At 42.7% G+C, this 13,523-nt stretch overlaps 1 protein-coding gene across 1 annotated transcript in view; it reads right to left on the bottom strand.

Moving 5' to 3' along the window:
* Positions 1-417: 417 nt before the first annotated feature.
* The window catches only part of cnnm2b (cyclin and CBS domain divalent metal cation transport mediator 2b), a 43,247-nt gene continuing 30,141 nt past the window's right edge, over positions 418-13,523 (bottom strand). The window contains exons 3-8 of the mRNA XM_037114930.1: positions 10,931-11,068; positions 8,384-8,553; positions 5,599-5,692; positions 4,134-4,196; positions 2,359-2,537; positions 418-2,153 (exon numbers count right to left, since the gene is read on the bottom strand). Of these exons, the coding sequence (XP_036970825.1) occupies positions 1,872-2,153; positions 2,359-2,537; positions 4,134-4,196; positions 5,599-5,692; positions 8,384-8,553; positions 10,931-11,068 (926 nt within the window). The 3' untranslated portion in view covers positions 418-1,871. The remainder of the gene's footprint in view (positions 2,154-2,358; positions 2,538-4,133; positions 4,197-5,598; positions 5,693-8,383; positions 8,554-10,930; positions 11,069-13,523) is intronic.

Raw genomic sequence — 13,523 nt, 5'->3', positions numbered from 1 at the left:
GGAAGTCTAGTCTCTCTCACATTCACCGCTGTCAAGACAATAGCCTTCATGAACTCGACTGCCGGGCTGAGCTTTTTGGAGACACAAACATGCAGGTACAACACGTGCACAAAAAAAAGGAAGAAAAGAAAAATGAAAACATTCATGCGCACACACATAAACAGTGGGAAAGCATAGGTGTGTATCATTCATGGACACGTTTAATGTCGAGGTTACTTTTTGACGTTGATGATGCTCAACATGTTAGATGAGGTCATTAATACTGTGCAATTATCAAGTTTGATTATGCATAAAATTGGCCAAAAAAAAAAAAACTAAACATATATATATATATATATATATATATATATATATATATATATATATATATATATATATATATATATAGACACAGCCTCCACAGGCTGAGCTGTTTTGGCACTTTTCATACAGCCAGCTACCCATTTAACCCCCATCCACCCCCCAAACTGTGGTGGTGGTAATAGTTTAGGCATCATGACTGAAAGTATAGTCGATGTGTTTGAGGTCAAAGGACGTGAAAAACATGAACGAGACAAAGCGAAAGAGAGAGTGACTAAAGGACCAATTTTGCTTATGGATGGCTGCAGTTGAGCTTTTTTCCAAAAAGAAAAACAAATATACATATACATACAGTACATACATACAAATATATCTGTCAATTTATAATACAGTGATTTCTTTTTTAAATTCATAATCATCTCTTAAATAAATTGCAGTTCATTGCACTTTGTTAAAATAATTAATTATATGATTTCTCTTAAAGGCAATAGTGTGATTTTTTTTTAAAGGTGAAAAAGATAGTGTACCATAAGCCTGATTTAGGATAATAGTAAAAATAACAAGATCTGTAATATACATACTGTATCTGTAAAAGACCCTCACCTCCTCATATACATGAATGGATGTTCGTCTCCATATATGTAGCATGTCCTTGTTGATATGACACGTGTGCCCCATGCACACCTCTGTGTACATGCTTGTGCATGCTCGTATGCCCGTTTATGTCATATCATGTCTCCACGCATACATATATACATACAATATTATAAAATAAATAAATACAGGAAAACATTCTTGGTTCGTGGTTTAACGGTTTCTTTCAAAGCGGTTTTTGGTGCAGTCTTTGACCAACCGTTGCTCTCTGCTTGTTTGGGTTTTTGAGTCCTCGCTGATGGGATCAACAGTCGACTGAGCCTCCCTGAAAGATGCACGAGTGGGGGAGTTGCATTTGTGTGTGTGTGTGTGTGTGTGTGTGTGTGCGTGTGTGGGAGTGTGGCTGCGTTTGAGTGTGTGTTTGTGTGTGTGTGTGTGTGTGTGTGTGTGTGTGTGTGTGTGGGTGTGCAAAAATAGTCTGTGTCCAGTGTAAGAAGTGGGGACCAAAGTCTTTGGCCTGAGAACAAAATACAGTGGGTGTTGTAAGTGTGTGTGTTTACGTGTGTGTGTGTGTATGTGTGTGTAGGGGAAAGGAGGACAGGGTTTGCATGCACTCTGTCTTCCTCTGGTCCAGGTCACCGCTATGAAAGTGTCAGATTGTCCCGAAAAAGAAGCTCAGTCACAGGTACTGTCCGAGTGCACCCTCTGTCAGAGGGTGTAGTACAGCAGGGATTCTGACAGCGTTCAGGTGGGGGTGTTCAGGGTGACGCAGCACCCATCTTCCCCACTGCCCCTCCATGAAAGGGTCACACTGACTGACTGACTGACTGACTGACTGGGGGCTACTGGTTGGAGCAGAACCCTCACTCCACCCGCCTCCGCTTCCCCAATTTCCCTCATCTCCATCTACGCCACCGCTCCGTGTGTGTCCGCTAGACAGGGTGGAGGGTCCGGGTCTCCACCGGGCTCGGCGGGGGCTAGATGGGTCCCTCGTTGTGGGTGCTGTGGTTGCTCCTGCTGAGGCCCACACAGTTCTGCTGCTGGTTGAGCAGGTGGGACGTCTCGTTGGCCACGACTACGGACACGGCAGGGGTGGTGCTCGTGGTGCTGGCTGTGGAGGTGACGACAGTGGGTGTCTCCACCACGTCATGGAGCTCCGTCAACGTGAGCTCGATCTTCGTGAACTCACTGTCCGTCGACTGGGGCGTTTTGTCCATGCGCGACGCCATCACGGCATTCTGGTACTGTTGCCGCGTTACCTAGGAAACAGAGAGGATGGAGCCACGATGAGGTCGAGACGACACAGCTCTGCCCACACATTCAGTGTGCATCAGACACATCGTGCTGAACCTTAATATCTTAGTTGGTTAGTTTCAAAATTGACTTTGCTCTCTCTGGTTTCTCCAATCTTTCAAGCCCCCCACTTTAATAGAGTCAGCGGCGTAGCCCTGTGTGTGTTCTCACCTTTATAAACTGCAGGTCTGAGCGCGCTCTGACTGAGTAGTCAGGTACGTAGATCTGCAGGAAGGAGTTGAGCTGGTTGTTGCTGCTGCCCAGAGTCGGGGTGATGGCGTCTATACGATCACTCCTGTTCAGGGAGTCTGAGTGGTTGAGTCCAAACGGCCGCGGAGGAGATTTATTTTCTGTAAGGAGGTATGGGGAGAAAACATTTAATTCATCAGGTGGTCAGTTTGACACAATATCTTTACTTTTACTCAAGTCTGAATTTTTAGCTACTTTTTACAACACTGGATGTTAGCAGAGTCTGAGCACAGCCTAACAGATGTGCTTGTGTCCTCTTAAACAGAGGTGACAGATTTCAGTCACTTAACAATCTCTCACATCCCTCCAGCTCTAATACACCTGTAAATGTATCTGACAGCGGCAGTTTATCCATATTGTTGTTTACCTGGTTATGGGCTCTCGTAGCCTAAACCTGTTAATCATCAGTTAAAAGTACAAGACGTTTTTTTTAGTTAAATGTGAGAGTTGCCACAACTCTTAAATGTGCCTCCTCTAACTAATAATGTTCTCTGAAACTACTTAAGCTGCTTCATAACTCTATCAGCGCTCAAGATCCTGCGTACAGGTGACTTTTTTCCAGGTCAAGTGTCGGATATCAGCAGGGATGCTTGCTGCGATGTATGGAAATCTAATTTCTACATAAGTCTTTAGGTGAGGGGAGCAGGTATTGAGTCGGTGGTCCCCAGTGTTGCTGCTTCCTACTATGTGCTACCGCATAGACTACTTGTTCTGGTTTTCTTTTCTGTTTTTTTCTTTTTTTTTTTCTTTTTTAATTTTTAATTAAAGCCAGATTATGTTTTCCACTTCTTAAAGAAGCCTAGTGAAAATCACACACAACAAAGTGGAAACGGCTTGGCCAACGCTAATGCTACTACGCTGACTGGAATGTATGTAATCCCATGTAGGAATATGTGTGTGTGAGTGTGTGTGTGCAGACCGAGCACAGTGGGCCAAAGACCTGGCATGTGAACTCTTGCGGATTAGTACTCCACTTTCTAGGGGCTGCAAGGGCCGGGTCAACACAGAAAAGAATACACACTTAATGCATTTAAGTACGCGCAGACACACACTCAAACGTGTGCGCGGCGGGGCGTCAGACTGCGTCTGCTAAAGAGGGAAAGAGGGTGTATTTTTTCAACTGCATTTCCGGGTACATGTGGGTGTGTTTGCGCTTCATGGCAGCGTGTAGTTGTATGTGTGGAGCGCGCGCACTCTCTGTACGTGTGCCCGTGCATGTGCATGTGAACATGTGTGTGCGTGCGTGTCCTTGTATGTGGGCTCAGTGGTGTCCGGCAGGGGGTTGTAGCTGTAGGTCTTGTTTATGTAGTCGGAGGGTTAAAGGTTAGGGGAGAGCGGGGCGGAGCCTGGGTCCGCTCTGGGGCCTCCAGTCTCCAACACCATTCAGCCACTTGACTAATGGCTCAGGGGACGAGGGTGTTAACTCTCAATCCGAATCTGTTTTCCTCTCTCGCTCTTTGTCTTTCACTTCCACACGCATGAATGTACAGTACATGTTGCATTCAGGTACAAACAGACTTTCAAAGATCAGTCAGTAAAGTCATACAAAACCAAAAAGAGAGTCTCGATGAGCATTTAAGTTTACACAAAGACTGCAGGCATGAAACATTATATCACGTTTTACTCTTAATTAGGCGATGGGATGACATTAGCGTGGTGAAGATGGGTCTATGTATCGACGGGAAAGGCCACTGTACCTGGAGATCCTGCGAGGGATTCAGCCCGACTGACCACAAATGTACGAGACAGGGACAGAGGCACTTGGAGGAGAGAGGGAGGACCAAAGTAAAAGAAAAGACAGAGTCTGTTAAATGCATAAAAAAGGAAACATGGATCAATTCTGATCGAGAAGCATCGGCAACACTTCTTTTTTGCCATTCTTCTTGGCACAACAGGAGCAAATTAGCTTCACTGCTAACATGCAGCTTAAGATGAATTCAAAGAAAATACAATTCAGGGCTAATCATCAAGTATCTGCTCAGTGTCAAACATCCCAGAAAGGTCATTCTGCTTTTCCACCAGTAGGTGTCTCTCAGATCCTACCACCCATGTGCATCAGCATAATTGACTAAAGCTGAGAATAGTGCTGTAGTTTATGAATGAACTGAGGGATCAGTAGGTGACCAGCTCTCATGATGTCACTCACAATCACTGTGCAAAACATTCATCAAAGACAGTGCCGGCCTCTAATCACAGTAGATCCTACGCTGATCTGCACTTTGCTGGCTTGGTGACACAACCTGGTTACTTGACACAGGTCATGGAGAGGACACTGACTTCAGATTATTTTACACCAAAACATTGCCAGTGAGTTTAATTCACAAGGCAGATTTTATGTTAATTGCTGCTAAAGTCTTGTTTTTTAACATCAAGCAATGTGTAATGCTCTGGATGATAAAACAAACAAGTATGTCACAAATATACAGCTCTCTACGTGTTTGTGACTGCAGCTGGATATCAATTTTTAGATTTTTTGTTTTTATACTAGTGTTACTGCAAAACCAAAACAACACTTTTTATGATAAACATGTTTTACTATAAAAGCCTTTGAACACAAAGAGCCACAGCTCTCAATGGTAGATGTTCTGAGCACAAACACAAGCAACAAAATACAGTCGGACATTGTGATTTAGTAAAAAGTTCTCTTTATGAATCTCAGCAAGCGTTCAAAGGAAGCTCTGAGAATTTGCTTTTATGGACACATTTCACTCTGTAAAGTTTAGTGCCTAGACCAGTTGGTCACTTACAGTATTTTCATTAGACATAAGATACAGCAGATCTTACAGTAGTTTACTCAAAAATAAGTAACAATGTCTCAATGAAACAGTAGCTCAGCGGGTAGAGCAGGTTGACTAGTGATCAGAAGGTCATTGGTTCAAATCCCAGCTCTGAGCAAGATACTCAACCCCACATTGCTCACTAGTGAGGGCCCTGCGATGAGCTGGCGACTTATCCAGGGAGTACCCTGCCCTCGCCCTGGGACAAGGCTGGGATTGGCTCCAGCAGCAACACCCCGCAACCCCATGGAAAGGGATAAGCGGTTCGGACAATGACATGACATGACATGTCTCAATGAAACAGAGATTTTCTGAATGTTAAACCTGACAAAAATGTATGGCCAAACACTTGACAGAGACCAGGTGTGTCACTCAGAGATCTTACCTGGCGAGGCTGTCAGAGCCATCATGCCGTAGAAGGAGAATGGTCCTGCTTCAAACTTCATCCCCTCCTTTCCAGCCTCCACCTCCACTTTCCCCTGTGATTGGAAGATTCAGGGGCGACAAGGAACAAAGTGTTCATAAACAAACTATGTTCTGTACAACACATTCACTTCCCAATACAACTGTGTCCACATATCAAAGGTCACACACGCTCATTTTTAGGTTTGTACTTGTATTATGGGAGTCTACTAGAAAATGTTTCACATTCTTTTTCTCATACTGTCTATTTCTGCAGCACCACTATTCACCCTCTGATGGAATGCTCCATTTTAGTGCCAATTATCCTAGCCTACTCTGATTGGTCAGGTTTCGCAGGCCTGAGCAGGCATCCTCCACTGAGCCTCCGCAGCAGCTCTGCCAGTGCCTTCGCAGTCACAGACAGGAGGTGTGAACAACGCAGCGTGAATGTTGTAAATATGCAAAATTGGCAACGTTAGTTTATTTGTGTGAGTTGAAAATATCCAACTTTCAGCAAAAAAATGCTCAGAGCTGGTGAGCTCTGGGGGAGAGAGTCAGGTGCAGAGCCAATTCTTCTGGAGGAACAAACACCTGGAGTGACATCGAATTCTGCTCGGATCCAAAGCAGTTGACCAGCAGGAGGAGACCTTAGGTATTACTGTTTACCTTTTGTTATCTAAAACTGGATTTACTTTCCCTCCCATCAATCAACCAGACTGCAGCAGCTAACCACATAAAAATAGCCATTGTTGACTGTTGACTGGAGCTGGAGGGAGAATGCACTTTATTTTAGTCTCTGATGAGTACTGAGTTCATTGAGAACAGAACAGACACGCCCTCCATGTGTGCCAGGGCTCACCAGCTAATGGATAATGCACAGTCAAGTATTGGTTAAGTAACAATCATAGTAAACAAATCATTTTAAACAAACTCACATGAGCAACATTAGCCAAAAATTTTGCTTTGGATTTGTTGTGAACGCACCATCAGGAGGTGTCAGTATAGCTGGAACATCACCGAAGACCTGATGGGTTGTTTGAAAGGCACAGTTTCTGAATAAAGGCCGTGTGCGTTTCTCTGTGGATTAAGTGTTTTGATACATTCACAGTATATACAGAACACCCCGTAATGCTTTCTAACAGAAAAAAAGACATGATTATCTAACTTTCTACATTGTGGGACCTAAAGCAACAATAACAAGTCAATCTGCTGATATTACAGACTGTTTGAATTTTCTGTATCTTAATCAAACCTTTCAGACTGGACACTGTTAATACTCTTATTTCATTTCTAATTTGCTCTGAATTGCACATTTTCTACATGAAACATTACTGCAGTCCTGATTCCCCCTGTTCAAAATCTGCCACTTTCCTACTCAAATATATTTATTCACGCTCCCTGTGAGTTTGGAACAAATCCACCCTCCTCCCTCCCTTTCACTTCTTTTTTCTGCTTTACTACTTCTAAAATCTCTTTAATAGCTCCCAATCGGCTCCTAAAACCCGGTCTCAGGGCAGTGACCCCAGACTTGTCCTACCTGGACCTCATTTGATTCTGGACTATTACACATATTGACTATGTGGATGTTTATATATATATATATATATATATATATATATATATATATATATATATATATATATAAATTTTTTGCAGGCGGCTGTAAGCTCAGCGGGTAGAGCAAGTCGACTATTGAAGGTCGCTGGTTCAAATCCCAGCTCTGGGCAGGGCTGGGCTGCATGTCGAAGTGTCTTTGAGTGAGATACTGATTCCCACATTGCTCATCAGTGAGGGCCCTGCGATGAGCTGGCGACTTGTCCAGCGAGTACCCTGCCCTCGCCATGTGACAACGCTGGGACTGGCTCCAGCAGCAACAACCCGCGACCCCATGGAAAGGGATATGCGGTTACGGACAATGACATGACATGACATATACATTTTTTTAAAAGATGTGTAGTTTCAACTGCTTTTGGGTGGTACTTCCCTTGATCCTGAGCCTTTTGAAAGACCTCCCTAACACCAAAGAGGAGGACTTTGTGTTGACACCAGCAACATATTCAGGGACAGAGCAGACATTCAGACCAGTTTTCAAATGGTTAGGCAACGTGAAGGTCAGCTGCTTGTTTTGAGCTGCTTTTGAATAAATAATTGTAACTCTATAGGAGGATTTCTTTTAGGTGTTTGCAGAGAGGAGGGATGGGGACACTGAGGTGATTAAAAAACTGAAATACATACAGAATATTGTCTCTATCTGTGCTGGTAAAAAAAACTGGCCATAGTGTTCAATCAGTGCAGTATATTGTCTTCTTTATACTGACCACATTCCTTAGTATATATTTGTGGAAATCTGTATGTCCTGGACCAGACATTTTTACTACTAATGAGCTTTTTATCTGTGGTATTGTTGCTTACTTTAATCCACACCGCCTTGCAGTACAATCATACCATGCATACCTTTCTAGGATGCTAGCCCCTGTGGGAACAAACCTGCAGCACAGCTCCGTTAGATGGATGACTATACTGTGAAAAACTGCAGGATCAAGGAAAACAATAGCTCGACATACTAACAGCACCATGTTCCTTCTCTAATATTTCCAGTGAAATGTAAAGCGTACTTCGGTTGGGGCATAAATACTTGTATTCTTCAGTGAGTGACATAAACCTTGTGCCTTGTTTTAAATGTCAGGAGTAGAATCAGTAGTTGCTTGGCTGTTGAACATTAGACTTGTGATATGTTCTTCACTTTGTACCTGACTGTGTCCACACACCTGCAGTATGAGGATGAAATAATCCACAGGCTTGTTCCTGTGGAAGAGGTAGTGCTCCGCCGCCCGCTTGTTCTTCTCGTCGTATTTAAGCTCCTGGATGACGTTGGGGTGCTTCAACAAGCGCAGCAGAATCTTTTCTGACATTTGCACCGGTGCAAACGGCTCGACCTCTGAAAAACAAAACACAGAGGGACAGAGAGGGAGACGTGAATGGTAGCCCAACAGACACTGGTCTTTGGAGCTGATTAATGCGGAAATATACTTAAATTATCATTTCTATGACCACGTTATGATTTTAATCTTTCTGGGTTTTAGTAATTAGGTGATGTACGACATTGTATAGACTCAACATCTAATCAACAAAACAGATCTCATGCATTCTTAGAAACACTCTGTTTTGTGGCATTCATACATTTTCTGGTACTTGAGGTACTGGTACTGTCGAACGAGGCATGTACACAAAGCAAAGGATCAAGTGACCTCAGAATGATAGTGCCACAATCTGAATGCCTGTGGAGTTTAAATATGAAAATAAATCACCTAAAATACAAGTTAGTTCAAAATACAAAGTACCTCTAACGCCTCATATTCTGCTCATCATGTCATCATCATAGTTTACTGGGGTGTCTGACAACAATACAATGTTCAGCCTTTTTCATTTTCTGATTTTACTTCAGTATTTTGGACTGACAAGTTACTACAGTGCTACAGGTCAGTAGTCGTTCTTATCCAGGTGAACGTCTTCTGTTGCACTTGACAGCTTAACAGTGTCCACTTGAGTTTCTCCCATCCAAGTCATGAACTACTTTAATTTCCTTTACATGTTTAACAGCATCTAACTTTGTTAGTGCTGATGATAGAATTCTGGCAGATGTAGCCGTCTATTAATGTTTTGTGATTCAGTTCCCCTCTGCAGACCAGCAGGACTTTAATTTTGAATTTCAATGTAAGACAGCCGTAAACAGGCAACACACTGAAAGCTGAACAGTTGCAGAGTTAAAATGTTTCCAGGAAGGATACGACGACGGCTCACTAAAGTTTACACCACAACAAGTCACAAAGTACTGACTCTAATAGGTCAAATTGTCAGGGGAATCTGTGTAGAGCACCTGCATGTTTTAATTAAAATACAGATATTTTGCGGCAGTGTATCAATGATTGTATCGCTGTATGATTGTATATTGCTGCATTAATATTTTGTCCCATCCCTAGAAAACGATTACGTTCATAGGCCAAGTGGGGCATTGATTATGCTAATGATGAAATCTCATTAACATTCTCATGACCAGGGGACTTTCATTCCCATTCATTTATTCAACCAAGTTTGTGCAATAAAGAGAGTCCAACTTGGAACAACTGCTACTGGGAACCTTTTGCTTGAGGCCCAACATTTTTCTCCATATTGTAATTTCCCTATCTGTATTGCTATTGAGGGTTCTGGAAGATGGATCTCTTCTCTGCTGCTCATTCTCAGGCTTCTGTTCCTTAAAAACGTTTTACCTTAAAAGTATAGTGGGTCTTGTGTGTTGTATTGATTGTAAAGCCGGAGTGACCAATTATTAAAATATTCTGTACAGCCTTAGTTTGAAGCAGTTACTGCGTCCGCCTGAATGAACTTAACACACATACCGGACCAAAAACTCACGCATAACTTTTAAACACTGTATCAAGATTGTGACTGGCCTGCTTCGGCCGTCTAATCAGCCAATCAGCTCCTTTAACTCAGTGGCGGTGATATGTGTCAGCTGGCTGCTGGCTCCACCACCAGGAACTAAACTCCCTAATAGCCTTTAGAGGAACTTAATCAATGCTTAGCTGCTAGGTCAAAGTTCTAAAGCAAATCCATCTGCGATGAGGCTGCTGCTGCTCCCGCTGCTGTAGTAGTACTTGGATATTTTGCAGCCTGTTCAGAAATCCATTTCCCAAGGGAAAGCGGGTAAAATATTTCACATTTTACACTAAGTATGCCGACTTGTGTGAGAACCCCGACCATAGGCCAAAAATGCTGGACGTGATGTCACCGAGGAACGAGTGTAAGCAAACAGGGTGGTGTTTTTAAAGCTGTGAGCTAAGATCCCAACATGTAACCTTCAGTGCATGACACGCAAGCAAATAGACGCCTGCCCCCCACCCCCTTTTTTTTGGGATCCATGCGCAGTCTGCACAGACATCCCGTGCCGCGCTCCCGAGAGGCCTTCCACCTCTTCACAAACACACACATACACACACACACATGCACACCAACACCCTTGTTGTGAGTCCTCACACAACTCATTCCCTCACACACACAAACAACAGATACTCATTCTACACACATACTCACTCCTCCCTACACCCTCTTGCCCAAACTCAAAGGCCGCACGGGCACATGCACACACAAACAGCTCTCACTCTCACCCCCACACACACAGACACACACACACACACACACACACACACACACACACACACACACACACACACACACACACACACACACACACACACACTCTTTCCCCACAGTGAGGGCACACTGGGGGAAGTCAAGCAGCAACGCAGCCCACTTGCCTGTTGCTAGGAAACGCAGGGTAGCCAGCAGAAGCTGAGGTGATATTTTAACCTTCATTTCATTGTCGGTCGGCTTGAAGGCTGAGAAATCCTGCTTCCTTTCCCGATGGGTGATTTTCTTCTTCGTCTTGTTGTCAGCTGAGGAGGGAAAATGAAAAGTCGAGCGTAAGACACAAACTGAAACTTTCTGTGCCACAGGACGAGGACGATCCTCGCCACTCCACAGTTATTGAGTGAGTCCTCCCGGGTCACAGGGTGACTAAACTTGAGTTACCCAAAGCTTATTGCTTTTTCCTGAAATGTAGCTGTGGCGTCCTTCTCAGAACTAAAAGTGAGCTATAGGGGGCTACATTGTTAGCTTACCACATTCTTAGCATTACTTAAAGCCATATGTATAAGAGCAATAAATAGACTAGCACGTAGTCCCTGTCTGCAGGGCATTACTGATACCATGGGAGGTGTAACAGTACAGGCAGATCACAGTTGGATATGATACATGAAAAATGGTTTGAAAACGGCGTAAAATGAATGGTTTACACCCCTCTGGGAGTAAAATCTGAACAAAAACTTACACCACTGTTACTTTTTAAAAACTGATTTATTTTATAGGATTTGGTGCACAACGCAAATAAGAATCTGTTGAAATAGTTCTTTATGTCAAACTGAAGGATAACATCATGATAATATCAGTCACATCAATTGATTTGAACTTGAAACAAGCCACTTTCAATGCTGCTATAATCATTTTTTTATATAAATAATTATCTTAATCCTAATGTGAAAGCGGTCACCCGTAGCAATTCAATATTCCTGTCAGATTGTCCCCCTTTTAGCAACTTTCAGCTCATTGTTTTGGTTATCCTGCCCTGCAACTCGATTGCTGAGCTCACAGTAGCAAGCAAAGATAAAGCAGGCAGTTGTTTTCAGCAACAAGTCTATAAAAAACAACTGTATGCTACCTGCTCAGCCAGCACCAGCAGACGAAGTCGGTGAGCATTTAAGTGCTAAAGGGGCAGATATTTTCTCAGGAGTTGGTGGAGAGCAGACGAGAGCTACAGAGAGAGATAATCTTGGATTACATTTGTCGATACAAACACAACTCCTCGAGAATGCTAATGTCTGACAGGTCAATGTTAATGGAAGTCAATTCAAAGCATTTAGTGATCGTTGATTTTGTCTACTTGGGACAACTGAACAAGCTGCAAATGCCACACAGACATGTGTCATGTATTCTAATTTGTCTGGCTGGACTTTTGTTGATGATGTGGCAAGGAGCTGCTGCTTACTGATGGCACAGAGATGTTAGTGTATAGCAGGTTTATCAGCGCTTTTTTACTGGACACAGCTGCCTGATGCAAAGGGTTATGATGTTAAGGAAAGCAGAATTTAAACGCTGTTAAACCAAAACAATGCCCTGAAAGAAGGTAACACACTCCACAGAGCTGAGGGAAACTACATGGTCAGGGCATAACTCTGTGTGAGTTGATCATTACGAGTAACAGCTTTCACGATGTCATGATGTTGATAACAGCTGATCAAATTGAGCCACAATGTTAATACATTTTCCGCTCCGTGCTGTCTTTTTCATGTTTGTATAATGACATGTTGTGCCATGACGTACTGTTATACCCTTAGCTACCATGAAACTAATCTGAAAGCCCCTGCAAAAAAGTATATTTAGTCAGTAGATTATTCTGTCAACATGACTGCATTTCATGATATCATCCCAACAATCCGCCGATAGGACTTTTAGTTAAAAACAATCAAACTTAAAGAAGTAATTATGATTCATAAGATCTTTCTGCACACATAAAGGATAAAAATGGTGGAATCCATAGTATCTGATTCAACTTGTTTTTGTGGGCGATACAATGTGAAAACCACACTTTCAGCCAAGGTGACAGGCTTAGACACTTCAAAATGAATCAGGATATCAATATAAGGCTGTACATAAGCGAGGTAGACAGCTTTATCAAGTCATTCATGTGAGGATATTCACAATTATTTAACTGTAAGGGTGTTTTAATGTGATCTGCAATGAAATACTTTATTGCTACATTCATTAGACTGATATTAACTTGATTTCAATGGTCAAAATGAAATACAGCTCAGTGGCTTGGATCAATTTCTGGTCACAGATTTTCAGGGTGTCTGCGGGTATCAAACTTTAATTCAATTTCAAGATAACATTATTTAGTATTTTGGTGGACTTTTTTTCATGGCTTTATCGACAGGACAGCTTGAGAGATGACAGGAAATGGAATTAGAGCGGTATGACATGCAGCAAAGGGCCACAGGCTGCACTTGAACCCTGGTCCACTGCAGTGAGGACCGGGCTTCTGTACAGAGCTCGCACACACTACCAACTGAGCTACTGGGGCGCCCCATTTTCAAGACAAATTTGTAAATGATTTTTGGACAAATCATCTTTTTTTCTTATTCAAGCATTGAGGGAATTTATAAAGTTATGAGTATGATTGAGTTAGGTAGGTTATATAACGTATCAGATCTGATTGTAGGGAAATGGTTATTGGAGTGAATTGGGTGAATAAACATTATGCCAACAGGTTAGAGCGAGTATGAAGGAAAGAAA

Source organism: Acanthopagrus latus, chromosome 1 (assembly GCF_904848185.1).
Source record: "Acanthopagrus latus isolate v.2019 chromosome 1, fAcaLat1.1, whole genome shotgun sequence".
Lineage (NCBI taxonomy): Eukaryota > Metazoa > Chordata > Actinopteri > Spariformes > Sparidae > Acanthopagrus > Acanthopagrus latus.
The sequence above is the reverse complement of the archived record's forward strand: the minus strand, read 5'-3'. Positions and strand labels throughout refer to the sequence as shown.